Consider the following 25,830-nt stretch of genomic DNA (forward strand, 5'->3'; position numbering starts at 1 on the left):
ATGTAGTTGTATTTTAGCTCAGTATAGTGGAGAGGATGCTATTCCAGTCTTTTTGTTTCCTCCATCCTGTTTATTGTTCAGCTATTAACTAGATACTCACAGACACACAATGCTGTTCATTTTATTTGTGCTATATTTGTAGAATTTGGCTCACCAAACTCATTGGGGATTTAATAAAGGCAAATAGACTGTGAACTTTGCAAAGGCCATTGTTCCAGAGCTTAGTCAATGAGGTGAAGCTTCACTTTGCAAAGAATACCCAATCACATGAAAGGGGAAAAAAAGCATTTTTGCTTACACATGATTGGTTGATGGAAGTCAGCAGAGCTTTTCCTCACTTATGAAGCTCTCTAGGGCAACTGCACTTGCAAAGTGAACAGTCTACTTGCCTTTAGTAAACCAACCCCAATGAGTTTGGTGAGTCAAATTCTGCACATATAGCACAAATAAAATGAACAGCATTGTGAGGCTGTGAGTATACATTTAATAGCCAAACAATAAACAGGATGGAGGAAACAGGGGATATACCAATACATGAAATGCAGAGGAATAAAGTCAGAGTGTGTGCAGTCGGAGAGAGAAATAATGAGCTTCTTTGCAGTTAGTAATCAGTGAGTACAGGGAAAAAGCAGGAGCTTTGGTGGGCACACCTGATGTAAGATGGAGCTTGGGTGGGCATACCTGATCTAAGGCGGATCTCTGTTGGGTACACCTGATGTAAGAGTGAGCTCTGGTGGGCAAACCTGATGTAAGATGGAGCTCTGGTGTGCATCCCTGATGTAAGAGCGAGCTCTGGTGGGGGCACCTGATGTAAGATGGAGCTCTGGTGGGCACACCTGATGTAAGATGGAGCTTGGGTGGGCATACCTGATGTAAGGGGGGTCTCTGTTGGGTACACCTCATGTAAGGGGGAGCTTTGGTGGGCACACCTGATGTTAAAGCGAGCTCTGGTGGGGACACCTGATGTAAGATGCTGCTCTGGTGGGCACCCCAGATGTAAGAGGAAACTCTGATGGGGACACCTGATGTAAGGGTGTTCTCTGGTGGGGACAATTTTTTAAAAAGGTTTTACATCTATTTGTACTAAAATAGGACAAACTTATTGGCGCAAAAAAGGAAGATATGACTGAGCCCCACTGGTAACAATCGGGATAATAAATAGTAAAAACTATTAAGTCCATAGAGAATCCATAGTACAAGTCCATATACCTTTAAGGTGGCAGCTCAGTGGGCACACCTGTTGTAAGATGGCACTGTGGTGTGCATTCCTGATGTAAGAGCGAGCTCTGGTGGGGACACCTGATGTAAGATGGAGCTCTGGTGGGCACACCTGATGTAAGTTGGAGCTCTGGTGGGCACTCCTGATGCAACAGAGAACTCTAAAGGAGACACCTGATGTAAGGGGGAGCTCTGGTGGGGACAATTTTACATCTATTTGTTCTACATTTTATTCTTCGTTTTTGTTTTGTATACTACAAAAAATTGAAATAAATACATTTGTGTGCCACTAAAGTGTTGGGTTTGCCTTGAAGAAAAGGTGGCAAGCCTAGGCTGTCTCCTTGAAACGATTTTATTTAATGCGTTCATAAACAATAGAGAGAGATTAAAATAACCTGATGATAAAATCTTTTTTGATAATTGTTACTTTGTAGTGTTTATTTGTTGTCAACATTAACTTACAAATGTAAGCATATTTATTTCTCCGTGCAGGTTACCAAAAACAGCTAACCTATGAAGCAAATTCTAGCTATGGCTACTTTTACAGTGATATGCGTAGCATATGGTATGTAATAAATTACAATGCTTCAACCATTGCTAGGAACTTTAGATGTTTTTGGAGGGTTTTTTTTGACAATCTGTTGAAAAGGGATACGTGTTACTAAAAATTAATAAATGTTTTTACTGCAACTTATCGTGGACCTAAACTAATAAACTAAAAATGTGTTACATTATAGAGAATACCTGGACATGTTATTTGGCATAAACTGTATGCTGAAAAAAATCTACCTTTTGTCCAGAATTCTTCCTGAAAAATATCAGTGCTTTTCCTGGTAAGGGAGGCTGCCTACAGAGGCCTAAAGTGTAAGATTTAAAGTGGCAATAAACTCACTTTTATAAATTAAATAAATGCACTTTAACATATCAGGGGAATGTACCTTCTGTCTCTCGCTTCATTTGTTTTACCTCTCAAATGCAAGCTTTTTTCTGCTATTTTCAGACTTCTTGTTCTAGGGTGGCTACCTTAGTTCTCCTTGATCCCCTTTTGTATGCTGGTATCAGTCTGCAAACTTGCTGCTCCCTTGCTATGGGGATACCAACCTGCAGGGTACATTATCCTGCAGAAAGATGCCACTGCCATCAGGTAATACCATTTCTATGGAGCAGTGTACTTGGTCAACAACAATGCTTGAGTAGATGGTACATTTCAAAGTAACATCCACATGAATGGCATTGCCCAAGGTTTCCATGCAGAACATTGCCTAAAGAAGCATACTGCCTCTGCTGACTTGTTATCTTCCCATAATGCATCCTAATGCCATTTCTTTTCCAGATAAACAACTCACATGCACATGGCAATCGATGTAAAAACATTATTTACCAAACCAGGCCACCTTCTACTGTTGCTCCTGTGGTCCCGTTCTGATGCTCACATGCCCATTGTAGGTGTTTTTAAATGTGAAAACGAGTCAATATGGGCACCCTGACTGGTCTGTGGCTACCTAGACCCATACTTAACAAACTTCAATGCACTGTGTGTTCTGACACCTTTCTTTTTTAAGAACCAGCATTACCTTTTTTCAACAATTTGAGCTACAGTAGCTCTTATATTGGATTGGCCAGCCTTCAATCCCCATGTGAGCCTTGTCTGCCTATGACTCTGTCTCCAGTTCACCAGTTTTCATTCTATGGACCAGTTTTGATAGCTCCTGACTACTGCAGAAAGGGAACAACCCACACGAACTGTAGTTTTGGAGTTGCTCTTACCCAGTCATCTAGCCATTACAATTTGGCCCTTATCAAAGTCACTTAAATACTTTTGCTTGCCCATTTTACTGCTTTCAACACATAAACTTCAGGAATAGCATGCTCACTAGAGAGAGGGCAGGAAGAGAGAGAACACAGAGAGATAGAGGGGGAAGGGAGAGAGCGAGTTCAGGGAGAGAGAGAGAGGAGGCAGGGAGAGAGAGGGGGGGCAGGGAGAGAGAGAGGGGGGCAGGGGGAGAGAGAGGGGGCAGGGAGAGTGAGAGAGAGGGGAGGAGCAGGGAGAGAGAAGAGGCAGAGAGAGAGGGAGCAGGAAGAGAGAGAGAGAATGTGGTGGACAGGGAGAGAGAGGGGGTGGACAGGGAGAGAGAGGGGTTTGGGGAGAGAGGGAGAGGAGGAAGGGAGAAAGAGGGGGAAGGGAGAGAGAGAGAGAGATGGGGCAGGGTCTAGTTAGTGCTCACTCACTTGGATGGTTCCAGGGGGCTCACTGGCTCAGTCAGTGGCTTCTCTTTCAATGTGGCTGTCAGCTTCACCACCACGCACACAGGCAGGGAGAGAGGGCCGGGAGAAGGGATGTGTGTCATGCTCAGGCATGCTGCAGGTGGATGGAGCAGTGTGGAGATCCCTTCCTTCCAGGACAGCTGCAGCTCCCAAGCTGGCTGTCACCCACACCCACAGAGGATGGAGCGGTCATTGGAGGGGGAGGAGAGAAGCAGGTGGATGAAGCTGCAGGTTTTCTGCTGGCCCTGCATGTCTGAAGCGGAAGTGGTTTAGCCTTTCAGGGGGCATCAGAGCAGCCCGGTTTTCTATCAAATTGTGACAAGGGTAGGGAATTCTCACGGGTAGGAGATTTGAAAGGAACACCTGCTTAATCTGCCCCTGGTTTCATCCCTCTGGCTGGTGTCACTTGGGTCCGGTCCACACTCACCGCACACCCCTAGCAACACCACTGCTGCCCATTCCACAATCCACAGCAACTGATTCCTCTTCCTGTGAATCTAAGGGGTTGACAGAGTTTTCCCCAGCTCTCTCTGTGGCTGCATACAGTCCTACAGCCTGACAGTGCTCTGCCTCTCTCTGTGGCTGAATACAGTTCCTAAAGAGAAACGTCAGCAAAACAATTAAAACAGGTACAAATACTGTAGTTGCTGACTTTGTAATAAACAGGTACTCACCAGTCCAGGGATCCAGCATTGTTATCACCTAAGCTGATTTTTCAATGGTCCCTTGCACCACCATCTTGAGTGTGGAAAGACAGCTGTAACTTCCTATTGGCTCACAGCCTCATTGTGCATGTGCAAGTCACGGTGAGCTTTCTGAAGGGATCCACAGCGTCCAGCCTCCGAGCCCCTGTGACGTTTCTTAGGAGGTTGTGGGGTGGCGGGGGGCGAACTGTCAAACCAAGGTATCTTCTCCCTTGCAGCTGACTGTAACGCTCCTGCGTTTCATGTATGGTGTGGATTTTCAGCTGCAGAAATATTCCACTTCAGTAGTCATGTAAGAGAGATGCTGAGATACCATTCCCAACCTCAATGACTCATCATGTGTGGAAGGTCTTAATTCAGCTAGTAAATACACACACTCAACAAGCTGGTTCCTAGAGTGACTTTATGTATGTAGTAACACAGTGATGAAGATTTAAGAGACAGGTTGAGTGGAGGTGGTAGGTGACAGACACTTGAAGGTAAGACAGTAGCAGATGGATGCAGGTAGGTTTAGCAATCATGTATGGTAGCAGATGACAGAGTAGCAGGTGGACATACAAGAGTGATCAACCCAGTGCAGGAATAAGTAGCAGTAGTCTTAAGAGCTAGCAATCTAGATATGCAGATGTGATAAATAGTCTTTACTATGCAGAGCTAGATAGTGTAAGCTTAGTATAAGTTTATAGAGGGTTCCCCTGCGGGGTACTTAGCACTAATAGCAATACAGCCGAGGGTTGGTTCAGGAGGAGCGGATGATCCGGAAGCGGGATGCAGGGATCAGCGCAGCGAGGTTCCGTCAGCGAGGTATGCTTGCAAGCACGAAAGCTTCAAGCCAAGTTAGCATCCAGGTAAGGGTGTTTGAACGAACACATGTGAGTGAGAACCGACGATTTAAATAGCCATCTAGTCCGGCGCTGAGTGATGACAGCTTCAGTCTTAAAGGTGTATGCGCACCTTTCCAAAAGAGAATGGTGGGGCGCATACACTTGTGAAAAGAGTAATTTAGGGTACCAAAGGTACCGGAACATTACAATACCCCCCCCTTAAGGCCGGCTCCTGAAGGCCTCTGGAGCTGGTTTGTCTGGGTATCTCGCATGAAAATTGCGGATTAATCTAGGGGCATGTATTTCAGAGGTGTTTAGCCAGGTGTCGTCTTGGGGCCCATAGTTCTTCCATCTAACCAAGTATTGAAGTCTTCTTCTGTAGATACGAGAATCCAGAATCTCTTTTATCTCGTATTCTTCTCCACCTTCAACTTGTACAGGAGGCGGAGGTGGAATATTAGGCCTTATTCCTTGGTCCGGAACATGGGGCTTCAGTAGCGACACATGGAAAATGGGATGGATTTTTAGGTCTATTGGCAATGTAAGCTGTACTGCAGCTTTTCCAATAAGTTTTTTGATTGGGAAAGGTCCCAAGAACAGAGGTCCAAGCTTTTTGCTAGGGATCTTCAGTCTTAAATTTTTTGTTGAGAGCCAAACGAGGTCCCCGATAGTGTACTGTGGAGAAGGTCTTCTGCGAAGAACATAGTACTTCTTTTGTTGACTGTGAGCGTGTGCAATGGTAGTATTTAATAAACCCAGAGAATCCTTTATTTGGGTAAGATAGTCTGAGGCTACTGGGTTGTTTGAAGGAAGGATGCGTGGTGGAAGAATAGAGGGATGAAACCCATAGTTCAAGTAGAACGGACTCTGCTTGGTTGTACTGTGGGTTGCGTTGTTGTAGGCAAATTCTGCCAGAGGGAGAAGATCCACCCAATCATCCTGTTGGTAAGAAGTGTAACAACGTAAATACTGCTCGATGCATTGGTTGACTCTTTCAGTCTGTCCGTTGGTCTGCGGATGGTAAGGAGAAGTGAGCTTCCGCTCGATCCGTAGTATGTGACATAGTTCTTGCCAGAACTTAGAAATAAATTGGGATCCACGGTCAGACAGAAGAGTTTTTGGGATACCATGTAATCTAAAGACATGTTTCATCAGGAGTTCTGCTGTTTGTTTGGACGAAGGTAGTCTGCGAATAGCAATGAAATGTGCCATCTTTGTCAGATGGTCCACTGACACCAAGATGGTATTAAATCCTTTGGAAAGAGGCAATTCTACGATGAAGTCCAAGGACAAAACTTCCCATGGAGTTTGGGGTATTGGTAGACTGCATAGTAGACCGGATGGTCTCGTAGTGTCAATTTTGGACCTGGCACAGACATTGCATGAAGAGACGAATTTTTGTATAGATGTTTTCATGTCAGGCCACCAGAATTGCCGGGAAATCAAATTAAGAGTCTTTGTCATACCCATATGTCCTGCCATAGGCACATCATGAGATAATTCCAAGATCTTGGTGCGTAGGGTAGGTGGTATGTAAAGTTTGTCGTTGTAGTAGAGGAAGCCTTCTGCATCAGTATTTAGTTGTGGTGGGGGTGAATCCAAACTTATACCATGCAAAACCTCTTCCTTGAAGGAACGGACAACTCCAATAATGCGTTTGTGAGGTATTATAGGAACGGAAGGGATTTCAAAGTAGTTTTCTTCAGTTAGTCGTGATAGTGCATCCGCCTTTTTGTTCTTATCTGCAGGTGTGTAAGTCACTAGGAAGTTAAACCTTAGAAAGAATAGTGACCATCGTTCCTGTCGGTGCGAGAGAGTTTTGCTAGTCTGAAGATATTGGAGGTTTTTATGGTCCGTGTATATAATTATTGGTAATTGGGCGCCTTCGAGTAAATGTCGCCAATTCTCCAGAGCCAATTTTATAGCAAGCAGTTCCTTTTCACCCACGGGGTAATTTATCTCGGGACTGCTTAGGGATTTAGAAAAAAGGGCGACTGGATGAAGTGGTGAAGTGTGGGTTGGTCGTTGGGAGAGTATTGCTCCTACTGCCATGTTTGACGCATCTACCTCCAGAATGTATTGGAGGGATGGGTCTGGATGGCGTAATATGGGAGCGGAAGTAAACCTTGTCTTTAACAAGTGAAAAGCTTTATTGGCTTCTTCTGACCATTTGAATGGTTTTTTTATGCTAGTGAGCTGTGTGAGGGGTCTCACAATAGCAGAAAAGTTTTTAATGAACTTCCTGTAGAAATTTGAAAATCCCAGGAATCGCTGTAGCGCCTTGCGTGTGGTTGGTGTAGGCCAATCCTGAATGCAGGATATTTTACTCATGTCCACCTCGATTCCTGTTTTGGATATGATGTAGCCTAGAAAGAGTACCTCATCTTTATGAAACAAGCATTTCTTCAGTTTCACATAAAGGTTATGTGCAAGCAATCTCGATAGTACAAGTCTTACATGTCTTATGTGTTCAGACAGGGATCGTGAATATATAAGTATATCGTCCAAATATACCACAACACAGACATCTAGTAAGTCTTTAAAAATATCGTTTATAAATCGTTGGAAAACTGCAGGGGCGTTGCATAGCCCGAATGGCATCACAAGATATTCGAACAATCCGTATCTGGTTCTGAATGCAGTCTTCCACTCGTCTCCATCACGGATTCGAATGAGATTGTATGCTCCTTTCAGGTCCAATTTTGAAAAATAGGTAGCTCCACGCACCTGCTCAATGAGCTCAGGGATAAGCGGTAGAGGATAGCGATCTTTTATTGTGATAGCATTCAATTTCCTGTAGTCGATGATAGGTCTGAGACTTGAGTCCTTATTGCGAACAAAAAAGAGTCCTGCTGCTGTGGAAGAAGTGGAAGGTCTAATAAAACCTTTTTCCAAGTTCTCATCCAAATAGGTTTTGAGGTGGGAAAGTTCATCCTGTGAAAGAGGATAAACATGACCGAACGGCAATTTGCTATTTGGGAGTAGATCAATGCTACAATCATAGTCTCGATGAGGAGGTAATGCTTGAGCATTTTTCTCAAGAAAAACCTCAGAAAGATCCTGATAACATAGTGGTGCAATCTCATCTGTCACCATAGACAGAATCTTCCCGGAAGACGGGAGGTTACACGTATCCTCGCAATAGCAAGAGAGGAAGGCCAAGGACCGTTCCTTCCAATCTATGATTGGTTGGTGTGTGTGTAACCAGGGAAGTCCCAACACAATGGGAAAGTGGGGTGAAGATATTAAATCGAAGGAAGTAGTCTCCCTATGAGACTCGTTAATAGTGACTAGAAGTGCTTGTGTCTGATCGGTGATCGGACCAGAGGATAACGGAACACCAGTAATAAGACTTACTGAGACAGGTTTAAGTTTAGAAATAATAGGAATTTTATTTGAAGCAGCAAAACATATATCAATATAATTTCCACAAGATCCTGTGTCAATCATGGCCTTAGTAGTAATCCTGTTCTGGTCCCACTGTAATGTCAAACAAACAAAAATGTAAGGGTTAGTGAATGAAGTTGTCAATCCCCCTAGGAGGACATGTGAACACTCACCCTTCTTTTTGTTGACTAGGGGACAGACATTTATCTTGTGATCCGGGGATGCACAGTACAAGCAGAGATTTTCATATCGTCTTTTGGCTTTTTCCATAGTTGATAGCGGTGGGCGTATGGTTCCTACCTCCATAGGAATGGGGTTAACGGCCGGAATCCGAGAGGAAACGGATAATGGCATTCCCATTTTCTCAGCCTTTCTTTCTCGTAGTCTTCTATCTATGGTAATACTGAGTTGTATTAATGCATCCAGGGTTTTTGGTAGATCCGCTTGGGCGAGCTCGTCCTTAATGGCTTCTGATAGGCCAAGCCTAAATTGGGTTTTCAGAGATGCACCATTCCATTCTGAATCAAGGGTCCATCTCTTGAATTCCGCGACAAAGTCTTCTACAGGCCTCCTTCCTTGTTTCAAGGATCTTAATTGAAGATCGGCAGTACTCTGTCTATTGGGGTCATCATATAGGCTAGTGAGTTCTGCTAGGAACAAGGCATAGGAGTTGAGAAGCTGGTCGTTTTTCTCAAAAAGAGAGTCTGCCCAGGCTCGAGGATCGCCTGTTAGGTAAGAAATAATAGTACAAACCTTAATGTGATCAGTAAGGTAGGTACGAGGTTTTAGCAAAAAAAGTAACTCACATGCGTTTTTAAATTCGCGAAATTTTTTGCGATCGCCTGTAAATACCAAAGGGGGATTTATCTTGGGTTCAGGGGACTGAGCAGAGGTAAGTTGTGTCAGTCTAATTATCTGCTGCGACAGAGCCTGATTGTCTTCTTTTAATTCAACAAGTGCGTGTATTAACGCAGTTACTTGCTGTTTTAATTGTGTCACCTGAGTGGTTATTTCTGCTGAATCCATTTGTGGGTTCGTTCAATCTGTAACGCTCCTGCGTTTCATGTATGGTGTGGATTTTCAGCTGCAGAAATATTCCACTTCAGTAGTCATGTAAGAGAGATGCTGAGATACCATTCCCAACCTCAATGACTCATCATGTGTGGAAGGTCTTAATTCAGCTAGTAAATACACACACTCAACAAGCTGGTTCCTAGAGTGACTTTATGTATGTAGTAACACAGTGATGAAGATTTAAGAGACAGGTTGAGTGGAGGTGGTAGGTGACAGACACTTGAAGATAAGACAGTAGCAGATGGATGCAGGTAGGTTTAGCAATCATGTATGGTAGCAGATGACAGAGTAGCAGGTGGACATACAAGAGTGATCAACCCAGTGCAGGAATAAGTAGCAGTAGTCTTAAGAGCTAGCAATCTAGATATGCAGATGTGATAAATAGTCTTTACTATGCAGAGCTAGATAGTGTAAGCTTAGTATAAGTTTATAGAGGGTTCCCCTGCGGGGTACTTAGCACTAATAGCAATACAGCCGAAGGTTGGTTCAGGAGGAGCGGATGATCCGGAAGCGGGATGCAGGGATCAGCGCAGCGAGGTTCCGTCAGCGAGGTATGCTTGCAAGCACGAAAGCTTCAAGCCAAGTTAGCATCCAGGTAAGGGTGTTTGAACGAACACATGTGAGTGAGAACCGGCAATTTAAATAGCCATCTAGTCCGGCGCTGAGTGATGACAGCTTCAGTCTTAAAGGTGTATGCGCACCTTTCCAAAAGAGAATGGTGGGGCGCATACACTTGTGAAAAGAGTAATTTAGGGTACCAAAGGTACCGGAACATTACACTGACATCATTCAGCCAGTCAAGGCTCTGCAGGGATCCTGACAATAATGTGAGGATCTGTCCAGAGATACCTGAGCGTCAGCTGGCTCGGCCTCTCAGCAGCCGTTAGCACTTTGCTACATTTCAAATGAAAAACAAAGAAAACTATATTTCAATTTACATAATGAGACACAGATGGCAAAAAAAGTCAATTCAACCCTCCCCACATTTATTCATAATGAAAAAAAATGTCTTTACATATACCTTAAGAACCTTTGGCTAAGTGGACAACTATAAACCCAAGTAATAAAATCTGTTTTTTTTTATTGAATGCTCTCTTTTTTTCAAAACGATATTCTTTTGCAGGGTAACATCTTCAGTAATAAGGGGTTTTAGTAGTGCTCGGCAGTTTATCTATATAGATGAGAAAAAATTTCTGGATTCTATTAAGTGGCTGGAAGGTGAACAATTGCCCAATGGATGTTTTAATGACCCCGACGACTTTAATTTAGATGAGGTGAGTAGTAAAGATCTGTTTCACCAAAATACTGACACTGATTAATCATCATGTCAACATTTTTAAAAATTAGGTAATACATTCAACACATTCTCATGCATGATCTGTAACTATAGTATGGAGCTCTTCATTTAGGCTTGTACTAGGAGAAGCACATAGTCAAACACCAAAAGCACCAAAGACTTACCAGATTGTTGGACCTCAGAATTCGGGAGGTCAAGCCACTCCTATTGGACTAATGATTATAGGATTTTGCACAGTATTGGACTTTATTTTTGGACATTTTTTACTGAAAGTTCGATGGGCTTTAGTTGTTGGGAGGAATCACTGCATGTATTGTTGCAAATCATTTCTAAGTGCCTGACCTTTATAAGCATTTAATCCATAAAGATACAAAAAGTGTTGATCTTCATAGTTGTTCCAGGTCAGCGATTCAGAAAACATTGAAGCTATTGGATCAGCATTATAGCAAGGCATGATTCTCTCAGCACTGGTTTCTTCAAAACTGTACTATAGATTCAAATAAAGGGCGCAATAATGTGTGCAATTTGTTTAGCCCTAATTCAGGGGGCAAGGCTTAGCCCCAAAAATGCATTGGCTTTGTGCAGTCTTCCTTTTTTGCTTTGGAATAAACCTGTATCTGAACTTTAGCATCATGATGTGGCCCTTCAGATTTAGCCTGGGAACTATAACAGATAGACCTCTATATGTAAGTGATACATCCCATTTGATAGCTTACCTTTTAAACATTTGTCGCTGTCTTTTTTAGGAGGAGGTCAAAAATACTGCCTATATTCTTATCTCTCTGCTGGAGCATCCAATTGTCCACAGTGTAAGTTTTTTAATTGTATCAGTTTTCATGTTTCGATTTCTTGATGAGTTGGACAACAAAGAACAGTTCATACTTTAAATTACATGAAAGTGATTGTTGTAAACCCTCATATATATATATACCTAGTGAAGCTGAACAGCCTCAGAGATTAAACAAATCATTCTACATAAGGTTTGCTTTTGTATCGGCTGTCTTCCCCTTTTCTACACTCTTTGAAAAGTGCAGTTAAAAATCTTTCTTCATTGTTCAGCAGTACATAGGGGTGGGTGGAGAGACTGTATTTGCACTGTATGAGAGCTGATTGGAGGAAAGGGACACACCCCCCTCCACATGAATTAAAGTGGAGTTCCACCCTAAATTGATACTTACCTCCATCTTCTCGCTCCGGGTCACCTGAAAAACAAATGGAAAATCGCAATTTTTTTTTTTTTTACTTACCTTGTAGAGAACATATACTTACCTTATTTCCTTCTTCCTCTCCTCCGCGGCCACGGCGATTCGTCACTTCCTGGCTTTTGCAATGATTCCTGGGAGCTGAACGTCATCGCTCCCAGGAATCATTGCGCCTGCACCGGCCCCCGACGTCAGTTCCGGGGCGCGCGCGTCATTCCTTTCTAAACAGCTTCTGGGCATGCCCAGAAGCTGTGAAGGGATGACGCGCGCACACCGGAAGTGACGGCGGGGCCGGTGCAGTGCATCGTGGGACCGAAGAAGAAGGAAGAGGACTCCGAAGAGGATCGCGCTGGCTTCAAGCTGCCCACACCTGAGATGGCAGCGCTGGAGAATACTTTTTCAAGGTAAGTATTTCTCCTAAAAGGTAAGTGCAACCCGGGACAGATCAGAGGCTAGCCATTGTGGAATGTACTAGCCTGACTGTCCCGGGGGTATTTTTATTAAAAAAAGTATCCCCTGGGTGGAACTCCGCTTTAAGGAACATGCAGAGCTATATTCTGAATAGACAAACTCCCTGCATATCTCCCTCTAAGCTCATTCCCTAACACAAGTTTTCAGCTAATGTTGTCTCATGTGTCAGAGAACTTGTCTCATGCTGACAGAGGAAGGGAGCGCCAAAAAGAGATGGCACTTTAGAGAGAGATAAATAAACACTACAGATATACAGATATATGTGCTTAGATCAAATTTCATGAATGGGTTTACAACCACTTTAGGGTCTGGGTACACAGCTTTTTAAATGCATATTTTTTAAATTTCCTTTAAAAAAATTGATAAATGAAGTTTATAATCTGTTAAACCATTTTATTTATTTTTTACTTTAACCATTTAAAGACCGGAAGGTTTTACCCCCTTAATTTCCAGGCCATTTTTTGTGATACAGCACTGCGTTACTTTAACTGATAATTGCAACGCTGTACCCAAATGAAATTGATGTCCTTTTTTCCCCCCACAAATAGAGCTTTCTTTTGGTGGTATTTGATCACCTCTGTGGCTTTAGGTCCTCTAACACTAACACTAACAGGCCAGGTTTGCAAGAAAACTGAAATACATCACAGGTGATATAATTTGCTGCTCAGTAACTGCAGTATTCTAGTCTGTATCTCCTCAAGGTAATACCTAAAATCTGGCCTGTTATTGTGCCCTGAGAACCGGAGTTGAGAAACACTGATTTAGACCAATATGTATTCTGCCACATATTTTTAGTAAAAAAAAAATCCCAATAAGTGTATATTGATTGGTTTGCGCAAAAGTTATCGCATATACAAACTAGGGGATAGATTTAGGTCATTTTTATTTATTTTATTATGTTTTGCTAGTAATAGCAGCGATCAGCGGTTTTTAGTGGGACTGCGACATTGCGTCGGACAGATCGGACACCTATCTGACACTTTTAAGGGGACCAGTGACAAGGCTACAGTAATGCTTTAGTAGTGCTAAAAATATGCACTGTTACTGTACTAATGACACTGGCAGAGAAGGGGTTAACACCAGGGGCAATCAAAGAGTTGAGTCTGTCCCTAAGGGATGCTTTCTAACTGTGTGGGGGATTGACTCACTAGATGAACATAGAGATCCATGTTCCTAAATAGCAGGAACACAAGATCCCTGTGTTTATCTGTGGCAGAACGACGGTCTGCCTTGTTTACATAGGCAGACCGCTGTTCTGTCTCGATGGGGAGCGATCGCGGGTGGCCGCCGGACATTGCGTCTGCCGGACCCACTGTTTGGCTCCGCCTCTGGCCAATCGGTGTGTGTTCGTGTCTCCGGCGGCGTGCACGTGCCCCCACTATCTATTACACGAATCTACGTTCAGGTACGTCGTTCCGCGTAATAGAGCCGACCTGCCGCCGTAAAATTACGGCGGCTGGTCAGCAAGTGGATAAAGAAGAACTCTTGGATAGCTAAATATTGTTTTAAGGCCCATTTCCAGCTTGTTTAGTGTCATACAGCAAAGCTCAAGCATTTTTCTGCGTGAAAATGCATTATAAGAGTAAAGCCCATTTCTTTCCATAGATCTATGCATTGAAGTTTATTGTGAAATGTAAAGGGATTTATATGAGCCCATGCATAACCTACACTTGTCTGCTATCACATGTGCTGTAATGTACATGGAAAAGTTTGAATACAACCTTAATGTAAGAGACATGTGTACTTTTACTAGGTTTTTGGTATGCTTTATATATTGCTTTCAGATCTGTGCAGTAATCTTACATGACACTTTGCCTATGTGCAGGAGCTTCTTGTAACAAAGACCGTTCCCTACTGCCCTTTCTCTTTATGCAGGGTGCTTTAACTCAGAAATTCCATTCACCTCACTTCCAGTGACTGGTCCAATTATGGCTACTAGATACAGGAAACAAACTTTTCATACTCTATGCTTGTTCTGTTCCCGAGGGCCCTTTACATCTCTCTCTTTCTTCCATGACTCCATGCTAGGTCCCTAGGCACTCTGTGCTGCAAGGTCCGTCCCAGGCACAGGGAACCAGTTGCTAGTAATTGGACTAAGCATAAAACCCCTTTACTACCCAAGTGTCCATCACCCTTGCCATATCACCTGTCTACTGGCTGGTTGGCTGCTTTAGTAATTGATGCAAATATGGTAGACCTTAGCAACAGCAATATAGCCACTTCTCAAACAGCTTCTGCTCATTAAACACTTTACTGTATTTTCTCTAACCTTCAGTTCCCTGATGTAAGCCATGTTCTTTAATATGCCATGCACGCACCCCTTTAAAAATACTTTAGACCAGGCAATTCAGGTGAACAACTAAGATCTTTTACTGAAGTAGTTAATGGCAACAAACAGACAGTTCTCAATGACATCTTGCACGCTCCCACAAGGCAAGAGTCCATGTAGGTAGCAAATCTACAAAAACAGCAATGAAGCATTTAGAGTTCATGATTTGGCAGTAATTCACAAGAGGCTAGAAGTCCATAACTGGTAGCAACAAGTTCATGTAAGTCCTCATGTTTCAGGCCCTACAGGTAACCCTGACTGGGCTATACAGGTGTGGCACAGACTGACAGAGTAATGGCTATATCTTGCAGGACAGACTCCCTAGGCTCCCCTGGGGCACTAATGAGCCCCCTATTTGTATAGTATGACCTGGGGGGGTGCAGTAACCTATTGGAAGAGTTAACCTTTATTTCCCAGACCCACCAACCTAGCAGGTCAACCTAAGGACAGATGTTGCAAACAGATTGTAGCATTCAGTCTGAACACATAGTTGACCTGAGTAACTCCAGACCATGAACACAAACTTAGAGAATCACTTAACCCTTTGGAAGCACCTGCTTACAGGTACTGTCATCTGTCCTGCGTTGTCACGGAACCATGAACCAGACGTACAACAACAGATAAGTGAAAATAAGAAGGCTTTATTGAAAATCAAGCTGTAAAGCAAAAGTCCAAACGGATGGCGAAACCGAAGCAGAGTCCTTGCGAAGCCAGGATCAGGAACCAGCAGGGTAGTCAGACAAAGCCAGGATCAGGAACCAGCAGGGTAGTCAGACGAAGCCAGGATCAGGAACCAGCAGGGTAGTCAGACGAAGCCAGGATCAGGAACCAGCAGGGTAGTCAGACGAAGCCAGGATCAGGAACCAGAAGCAGCAGCAGTCTTAGAAGCATGTGAACACAGGAGGACCAAGCAGGGAACTGAAGCCACAGACCTCCTATATATATGAGCTAGGCATCCAGCTCCTCCCAGTGGGAAGGAGGAGCCGCAGGGTGGGAGGCTACAAGAAACCCAGAAACCAAGATGGCCGCCAGCACATGTCAAACGAAGGAGAGCAGCAAGAAGGTAAGACCATGACAGTACCTCCCCCTCAAGGGCCCCTCCTCCGCGGAGTAAAGAACGGTTTCTGAGGGAAGCGTGCGTGGAAGGCTCGGAGCAAGGCAGGAGCATGGACATCTGCGGAGGGAACCCAGGAACGCTCCTCTGGACCATAACCACGCCAATGAACCAAAAACTGCACCCGACCGCGGACCAGGCGTGAGTCCAGGATATTGCTCACCTCATACTCCTCACGATTGCCCACTTGGACCGGACGAGGCCGAGGAACCGAGGAAGTGAAACGATTACACACCAGTGGCTTCAACAGGGAGACATGAAACACGTTGGAGATCCGCATGCCAGGAGGAAGCGCAAGGGCATAGGCTACCGGGTTTACCCTGCGAAGCACTCGGAAGGGACCAACAAAGCGAGGCGCCAGCTTGGGAGTGGGCACTCGAAGGTTGAGGTTGCGGGTGGACAACCATACACGGTCTCTGACCTGGTAGGAAGGAGCAGGCGCTCGTCTGCGATCAGCCTGGAGTCTCTGGCGCTGCGCAGAGACCTCAAGAGACCTCTGGATCTGTACCCAAGAAGCACGTAGGATGGAAAGGTGATCCTCCACAGCCGGAATATCCTGGGGAGAGAATACCTCCGGTAACACGGCAGGTTGGAACCCATAGTTGGCCATGAAGGGAGACGTCCCAGAGGAAGAGTTCACCGCCGTGTTCCTGGCAAACTCAGCCCAAGGCAGGAGGTCAACCCAATTGTCTTGGTGATCGGAGACATAGCAACGAAGGAATTGCTCCAAGGCCTGATTGGATCGTTCTGCGGCCCCATTGGACTGAGGGTGGTAGGCCGAGGAGAAGGAGAGATGAATCCCCAACTGGGAGCAAAAGGCGCGCCAGAACCTGGACACAAACTGACTCCCCCGATCCGACACAATCTCCTTGGGCAAACCGTGCAACCGGAAGACCTCCCTGGCAAAAATCGTGGCCAACTCCTGTGCAGAGGGTAACTTCTTGAGAGGAACACAGTGGCACATTTTGGAAAACCGATCCACAATCATGAGAATGACCGTATGGCCTCGGGATGCAGGGAGGTCCACAATGAAATCCATCCCCAGGTGTGACCATGGGCGCTCTCCGGTGGCTAAGGGCTGCAGAAGGCCCAACGGAAGGTGCCGAGGGGACTTACTCTGGGCACAAACGGAGCATGCCGCTACATATGCGGCGATGTCGGAACGTAGGGAAGGCCACCAGAACAGACGTGAAACAGCCCAGGACAGCTGATTCTTTCCAGGATGCCCCGCGGTCTTGGAGTTATGGTAGGTTCGCAACAACCGAGTGCGCAACTCCTCAGGCACAAAACATCTGCCGTTGGGTCTCCCAGAGGGAGCACCAGATTGAGCCGCCAAAATCTGCTCACCCAGGGGAGAGGTCAGGCTGGTGCGAATGGCGGCCAGGATCTGATTCGGAGGTATGACCGAAGTCGGAATCGACTCCTCCCTGGACAGGTCGGAGTACTGCCGTGATAAGGCATCCGCCCTGATGTTCTTGGAACCGGGTAGGTAGGAGACCACGTAATTAAAACGTGACAAGAACAGAGCCCATCTGGCCTGACGTGGTGTCAATCTCTTGGCCTCAGAAAGGTAGGTCAGATTCTTGTGGTCCGTCAGGATGAGGACCGGAACCACCGAACCCTCGAGCAAGTGCCTCCATTCTTTAAGAGCCTGCACGATGGCCAATAACTCCCTGTCACCAATCCGGTAGTTGCACTCCGCGGAAGACAGTTTCCGGGAGTAAAACCCACAAGGAAGCAGAGGACCCTCTGGTGTTCTACGCTGAGACAGAAGGGCGCCTACTCCCGTCTCAGACGCGTCCACCTCGAGGACAAAGGGCAACCCAGGGTTGGGATGCGACAGAATCTGAGCCGACACAAAGGCGGACTTTAGAGCCTCAAAAGCTCGGATGGCCTCGGGCGGCCAGACCTGGGAATTACTGCCCTTCCTGGTCAGATCCGTGAGAGGCTTGGCTAGCATGGAAAAGTCCCTGATGAACTTCCGATAATAATTGGCGAAGCCCAAGAAGCGCTGCAGGGAGCGAAGACCACTGGGCTGGGGCCACTGTAAGACAGCCGAAACCTTCTCAGGATCCATGGAGAACCCCTCAGCGGAAATGATGTAACCTAAGAAGGTTACCTGGGATCGGTGAAATTCGCATTTCTCAAGCTTACCGAACAGCTTGTTCTCTCGTAACCGTTGCAACACTCGTCTGACATCCAGAATGTGGGTCTCCTTGGACTCAGAATATACCAAGATGTCATCCAAATAGACCACCACACACTGCTGCAACAGGTCACGGAAAACATCGTTGATGAATTCCTGAAAGACTGCGGGCGCATTGCACAGCCCAAAGGGCATAACCAAGGATTCATAATGACCGGTCCTGGTGTTAAACGCGGTCTTCCACTCATCGCCCGCCTTGATCCTTACGAGGTTATATGCCGCCCTCAGGTCGAGTTTGGTAAAGACCGTGGCCCCTTTAAGGCGATCGAACAGCTCGGAAATCAAGGGTATCGGGTAAGCGTTCTTGATCGTGATGCGATTGAGACCCCTGTAATCGATGCAAGGCCTCAACTCACCGCCCTTCTTTTTCACAAAGAAAAATCCAGCCCCTGCCGGGGACGAGGATTTGCGAATGTGTCCGCGTGAAAGCGCCTCCCTCACGTACTCCTCCATGGCCTCATTCTCCGCTACCGACAGTGGATAGACTTTGCCACGAGGAGGAACGGCACCAGATTGTAACTCGATGGCACAATCGTATGGGCGGTGCGGAGGTAGGGCAACTGTGCGCACCTTATCGAATACATCCCGGTACTCCTCGTATTCAGGAGGCAACAGAGAGTCCGAGGAAGTACACAGCAACTTGACAGGCCCATGGATGCAACTAGCCCCACACTGCGGTGACCACGAGAGGATCTCGGCCGATCTCCAATCGAAAATCGGATTATGCTTCTGGAGCCAGGGGTACCCCAAGACCACCGAGTAGTGTGGAGACGAAATAACCTGGAAGCAGACCGACTCTCTGTGGAAGGCACCAATGGCTAACCCCACTGGAAGGGTCTCATGAGTCACGTGTGGCGGCAGAAGGGGTCTGCCGTCTATCGCCTCAAGAGCCAGAGGAGAACCTCGAGCCTGCAGAGGAATGGAATTGGCGGCAGCGAACACACTATCAATGAACAAACCACCAGCACCAGAGTCCACCAACGCCTGGGTCGTCACCGAGCCCCCGACCCAAGAGAGGACAACAGTGATCAGTGGTTTGTCAACACGGGAAACCGGGGACGAGGAGACTCCACCCAAGATCTGCCCCCGACAGGATCTCAGGTGCGAGCGTTTCCCGGACGGTTCGGACATGCCAACCGAAAATGCCCACCGAGACCACAGTACATGCATCGGCCCTCGCGTCTCCGGAGTACCCTCTCCCCCTCGGACAGGCGAGCAAACCCCAGCTGCATGGGTTCACCCCCAGACAAGTCATCCCCAGGAGGCGTGGGAGGAGAGGGAGGCACGGGTGGGACAGCAAAGGTAGGCGCCAATCTGTTAGGAGGCCTCCGCAGACTCTCCTTAAAGGAAGGTCTCTCCCTGAGTCTGGTGTCAATCAAAATCAGGAAAGAAATAAGAGACTCGAGCTCCACTGGTAGGTCCTTAGCTGCAACCTCATCCTTCAAGGCATCCGAGAGACCATGAGAGAAAGCAGCGACCAGAGCCTCATTATTCCAGCCCACCTCTGCTGCCAGGGTACGAAACTCAATGGGGTATTCAGCTACGGATCGTGAACCCTGTCTGATGGACATAAGGAGCTTCGCAGCAGAGGCAGCACGAGCCGGCACATCAAATACCTTGAAAAAACTTTTTTTTTTAAATTTTCTCCTGGTTTTGGTATTTCATGATTGGGTTCCAGAGTTTGGAGACTTTGAATAGCTTTGGGAGGAAAGAAGTCTCCAACCCAATGTCCAGGTCTTGCTGAAGACCCCCAAGGTATGTGTCCACATCCTTTAAAAATGACAGGCATGGGCATAGCTCAGGGCTCACCTTAGGAGACAGCTGTGCTTTACTCAGGAGACAGTACTCCATGCTTAAATCAGAAGGTTCATTGTCTACAGGACTGAGAGGGTCAAGACAACTATGCAAGTCTAGAAGATCACAACTCTAACCACAGAAGTGGGGCCATCCTGGTACAGGCAGGCTCTCGTAATGCGGGGAAGGTGAAGGATGGCCCCACTTCTGTGGTCAGGTGGGGTGTACCCATGATATTTGCCCTGTAAGGTACCGTGGATCCTTTGGGATTGCCTGCCTCATATGGACAGCCTATTATGACAAGGCTGATTTATCATTGCTGCAGAATTTAAGAGTGATGTCCCCACAATTTGAATATAATGAGCTGTATGCTAGCTATTAATATCCAAAGAATTAGTGGAACGCTAAAGTGGGTTCATATCGGTGTAGCTATCCCGGTCTGGAGCTGCTTCAGCCTATTGGCCTCTGGTGTCTGCCCTTCTACACATGTGGTTGATCTGGTCTCTGGTGCAGTGGAATATCAGTCTTTTTTGGTCTCTCTGGCCCTGAGGAAGCCTTTCATGCAAAACGCGTCAGCTTGCTGGGGACCCCTAGACCGTGCAATTATAGAGACCACTACCATCTATTGATACACAAGTATTGGCACTCCCAACTGGGAGTATATTTCTACAAATGCAATTCTTTCTTGTGTGCTTTTTTATTATATGTTCATGTGATTTTATCATCTTTTTGATTAATAAACATGTTTTATTTTATAAAATAAGAGTTAGAGTTGTGATCCCCCCCTTCCCCACCGGCCCCTCAAAAGCCCCATCTTTTTTCTTTTCTCTTTTCTTTTACAATATATGCGATTAGGGGTTTGGGCCATTTTTCACGGTAATTTTTTGTTTCCGAGAGCAGGGGATATCTGTACAGCCCTGGCCAATTTTCATGTGAGGTGCCCTGGTGCCTGCTGGGTGACTGTACTTATATCTGAGGTGCACATGGGGATACTAGTCTTCAGCTGAGGCCAAGTGAGAGTTGTCCTAAGTCTTAACCTGTAGAAAGTTGAATTTGGAGTATCCCACTTATCCCTTCTCCTATCCAAGTTCTCCAAATAAAACACCACAAACAAATCCCTGGATTGGTCATTGGAGACAACGAGCGAAAGTGTGTGTGTGCACCTTGCGGTGTTTGAAAATACCCAGTATCTGGCAACAGGATAATCAGAGGGAGACCCAAGTTAGATCCATACTCAGCAGCCCCTATGGTAGTGCTACACATGTATTTAGTAGCAATGACCAGAACACTGCTGCTGTGCCCTTGTCCCTGATTCCAGGACACAGGCCAGAAAATGGCCATTACAGTATGGCTTACTAAAAAGTGTGAATGTCCCAGCAAATCTGGGACAGTTGGCAAGTATGCAACTGCCATTTGAATGTGCTGCACAGGGGACTTTCTTTTTCTCTGTTGTGGGATACAGTAGCTTCTAGGTCACCTCACTATCAAACCTTTAGTTCAATCCAGAGTATACAGATGATATTCTGGGGGTGGGGGGGGGGAGCTCTGATCTTAAGGGTGGGTGGTGATTTTTTATTGAGAGCTGCAGGTGTTTTTTTTTTTTTTTCATTGAAAAAAGGAATACATTTACATTTAGATATACATTTACATTTAGATAAAAAGAATAGTTTTCCAGGCCGGTTTTGAACCTATGGCAACAAAAGAGACAATAGGTTTATGAATATAGAAGCCTGTGGTATATTGGAAGACTATCGTACCAGCATCCCGAAAAATATGAGTTTAATGGGGTTATGGGATACCCAAGACCAACCTCCCAGATGGTCAATGGGGGGAAAAAGGAAAGGGGAATGAAGGAGCTGAAACAATTGTGGTGTGGGACTTTCCAGGTACCGTAATCAAAATTCAAGTAGGATAAAATCAAACTTTTTTATTAAAGAAACATAGTTTTAAAATTACATCACAATGATGTAAACATGATCCATGTTTACATGTACTCCAAACAAAGTTTACAAACACAGCAATCCTATGATGGATCTCTCAAACTTTTAAATGTGTAAACCTCGACATGTTTTATGGAGTGACCACTTCTTCAGGAGGATGCTATACACATTTATGCTTTCATCTGATGATAACAATCAAACAGTTAGTAGTCATATTTAACAAATATAGCATAAGTGACACAGAACCAATATGGGAGGAGCCATCTTAGCCAGTGTTTGGAGCCACGGAGGATCACAGATCTAAGAGCACGGCCATCAAATAACTCTCACCGGCAAACATGGGAGACACTATATAAAAGGACAAGAGAACGGGTAAGTAAAGGAGGATTGAAATACAATTAAAACCTTCTTGCCATGGTGCCTTTTGTATCGGTGATTGGTGGTTTTTTCTATCCACCCTTTGTGACTAGTTCACATATCAACCCCTCTTTCCCTTTTTCCTTTTTCCCTTTTATCCCCTTCCTTGTCTCTCCCTCCCTTTTTCCCTCCTTTCCCCTCCCCCCCTCCTCCTTTTTCCTTCTTCCCCCTCCCCTGCCCCTCTCCCCCTTGGAGTCTTGGTCTCCCCCTTCTCTTTTCTCTCTTCCCCTCTTTTTCTTCCTTTCTTCCACTTTGTTCTTTTTTTCAATCCTCCTTTACTTACCACCCGTTCTCTTGTCCTGAAGTCACATGGTTTTATGAGGATAAGGTGTTTGACCGCACCCTCTCTGTACTCACCACCTCGGAGTTTCCTCACCCCCGACTTTCTGTATGGGATGTGGGGTGTAACTCTTCCGAATTATACATTTGATAATTAAAGATATATACCCTCTACTACTGACTTTTATATAGTGTCTCCCATGTCCGCCGGTGGGAGTTATTTGATGGCCGTGCTCTTAGATCTGTGATCCTCCGTGGCTCCAAACACTGGGTAAGATGGCTCCTCCCATATTGGTTCTGTGTCACTTATGCTATATTTGTCAAATATGACTACTAACTGTTTGATTGCTATCATCAGATGAAAGCATAAATGTGTATAGCATCCTCCTGAAGAAGTGGTCACACCACGAAACATGTCGAGGTTTATGCATTTAAAAGTTTGAGAGATCTATCATAGGATTGCTAGAACTTATACTGTGTTTGTAAACTTTGTTTGGAGTACATGTAAACACGGATCATGTTTACATCATTGTGATGTCATTTTAAAACTATGTTTCTTTAATAAAGATTACGATACCTGGAAAGTCCCACACCACAATTGTTTCCCCTCCTTCATTCCTTTTCCCCCCATTGACCATCTGGGAGGTTGGTCTTGGGTATCCCATAACCCCATTAAAGACAATAGGTTTAATCATTGCATTACTTTTAGCAAAGGAGAAATTGGGCTGGAACAGGAAACCTGGACAGGGAAGCAACATTAACGTGGCTGTAAACCCTCACATATACCCAGTAAAGTGAACAGTCTCAGATGATACAGAGAGATTAAATAAATCTCCCTACATAAGTTTTACTTGTATACAGTATGTGCTGTCTTTAGCTTTCTAGACTGTTTAGAAAGTGTACATCCTGTTAGAATTTTCTCTTCCTGATTCACCTGTGGGAGGGACCTTTGGCTATACACTGTGGGACAGCTAACTGGAGGAAAGGCACACACCCCACATAGGCAGAATCATGCAGAGCTGGGCTGTAAATAGACCAGCTCTCTGCTAGTCTATTTATAGCATCCACCCCGACACAAAACTTATCTTGGTTTTATCTCACTTGACGGAGAACTTGTCACAAGTTATCATGCTGATAACAGAAGAACGGAGCAGGGAAAAACCACTGGACTTAGGGCTTTGAAGAAAGATAAGAAAACACTACAGATATGTGTGCCCAGGTCAAATTTAATGAATGCATCCAGTCTTCATTGTGCCGAGCTTACCTCATCTCCAGCATCATAAGAACTACAGAAGGATGGTAAGGGGACCAGTGGGCTCTACATAGATAGGAGGCGGTGACATTCATCTGGTCCTTAGTGCAGGAAATCATGATTTAGAATACAGGAAACTATCACTTTGAATAAGAAGCAGTTTGTTCTGAAGGGATGTCTTTGCAAAGACCACAGATGGGAAAGATTTGCATAACATAATGCACAGTTCAAAATTGATTTTTCTGTGAAGTTGGGCATTAAATTTGTTTTTGTAACTGGAGATCAGCTTTAATTCTGTAAGGTGGGTTACCTTGTCTTCTTTTTTTTCTCTTTCACATTTTTTTGTTATCATTGATTCATTTATCTGTTCATTCTATGCATTAAGACCATTTATGACTTGTGTTCTGTGTCTAGGGAAGCATTGTGGAGAATGCCAAATCCTGCATAAGGAAAGGAGTGGATAATGCTATGACACCCTATACACAGGCTCTCCTGGCTTATGCCTTCACCTTATCAGGAGAAAGTGAGCTGAGAGCGCTCATGCTCAAGCGCCTTGAAGAGCAAGCTGAGAAGGATGAAAGTGAGTAGTATGATCCTTCCATATACTAATCGGGATTGGGACGAATCAGAGCAGCAAACGAGCAGCTGTCCTAAAAAAATTTGACAAGGTGTGGAAGATATGGTTAGATAATCCTGTCTCAACCACATGCTTGCTGATTAGGGAATCACAACTCCTGAAATGCACTTTTGATACGAAGTTGTGGAAGGAGCTTAATTACATTGCTTAGTCATCAACGTTGTCTTAGCTGTACATATGTCTGAATTGTTGTAGGGTGTACAAGTCTCTCTCTCTGAGAGACCCACATCTGGCGATAGAGGTGTACCTGAGGGGTGGTGAGCCTGGGTAGTTGGGTAGAGGAGGTTGTGGTTTGTGTGGAGGGGCTTTTTATTGTTATGCGTGTTGTTTGTAATTTGCCCAGTGTGGCAAAATGTTGTGTTATGTTTTTTTTTCTTTTGTTCAAAAGCAATAAACAGAAATTAAAAGAAAAAAAAAAAAGGGGGGAGCAGAGAAGCAGGCTGACTGAGGGGAAAAGAAGCCGCTGACAAGGCCTGCAAGGGTCAGTGTCAGTTTACAGGGGTGGCTGAGCAGGAGCACAGAGACACAAACTAGTAGAAAAGACTGTAACTGTGATTGTGAATACTGACTGTGTGTAGTGGGGACGCTGGCTGAGGAGGGTGTGGTGTGAGTATCTGAGTAGTGTGAGGAGCTGAGTACTGTGAGTATCTGAGCAGTGTGAGTATCTGACCAGTAGGGATGATCGAACTTTTGAAAAGCTTGGTTCGACCAGAACACCTGAATTTCCCGAAAGTTCGGTTCGGATTCCAGAACCCCATTGAAATCAATGGGACTCGAACTTCAGGAATCAAAAAACACCATTTTGAAGCCCTAAAACCAAATAAATACCCCTAAAAAGTGCCTAGGCTTCTGGGTCATGCCCCAGGGACTATGAATCAGGCAAAAAAAAGTTCTTAAAAATTGTCGTTTTTGATAGAGAGACAATTATTGAAAATTGGGGGGTCTAAAAAGTGTACCTATGAAGTTTCAGCTCTGTAGCATGTCCAGAACCAGAAAAAAAAAAACAGATTATTTTCTTAGAATTTCAGTAGCGCAGGGATGGTGTTACCCCCCCCCCCCTTTCACACCTGGGCGTTTTAGTTTTAGGCGTTTTTCAGGTGTTTTTTGAAGTCGTTTGGAGGCAGGCATGACATCTGAACTTCTGTATAGGGGTATATATATATATATATATATATGTATATATATATATATATATAGTGACAGGAAGTCAGGTAAATCTGTGGATGTAGTCACAGACAGAAGATACATTTCCACCTGGTTTAGAAAATTCACCAATTACTATAGGGTGTCGGCTGCAGAGGTAGCCAGAACTGTCTAAGGACGTTGAACAGACTTCAGCTATTCAGAATGAGGCAATTAAGGCCTCTATAATTTGTCCAGAGGAAGTCTATTGATTGCTGCCTCCTGATGCTGTGTGAGT

At 45.1% G+C, this 25,830-nt stretch overlaps 2 protein-coding genes across 5 annotated transcripts in view; both read left to right on the top strand.

Annotated features, from left to right (window-relative positions):
• LOC309563584 (alpha-2-macroglobulin-like protein 1) overlaps nucleotides 1-25,830 on the top strand; it is a 562,516-nt gene that overhangs the window by 251,609 nt on the left and 285,077 nt on the right. The gene's annotated exons all lie outside the window — the stretch shown is intronic.
• The window catches only part of LOC309563586 (alpha-2-macroglobulin-like), a 156,714-nt gene that overhangs the window by 86,807 nt on the left and 44,077 nt on the right, over nucleotides 1-25,830 (top strand). Inside the window, exons 10-13 of the mRNA XM_082268053.1 lie at nucleotides 1,711-1,783; nucleotides 10,596-10,746; nucleotides 11,519-11,578; nucleotides 24,188-24,353. Of these exons, the coding sequence (XP_082124179.1) occupies nucleotides 1,711-1,783; nucleotides 10,596-10,746; nucleotides 11,519-11,578; nucleotides 24,188-24,353 (450 nt within the window). The remainder of the gene's footprint in view (nucleotides 1-1,710; nucleotides 1,784-10,595; nucleotides 10,747-11,518; nucleotides 11,579-24,187; nucleotides 24,354-25,830) is intronic.

The sequence above is a fragment of the Pelophylax lessonae genome (assembly GCF_965119305.1).
Source record: "Pelophylax lessonae genome assembly, chromosome: 9".
NCBI classification, from domain to species: Eukaryota; Metazoa; Chordata; class Amphibia; order Anura; family Ranidae; genus Pelophylax; species Pelophylax lessonae.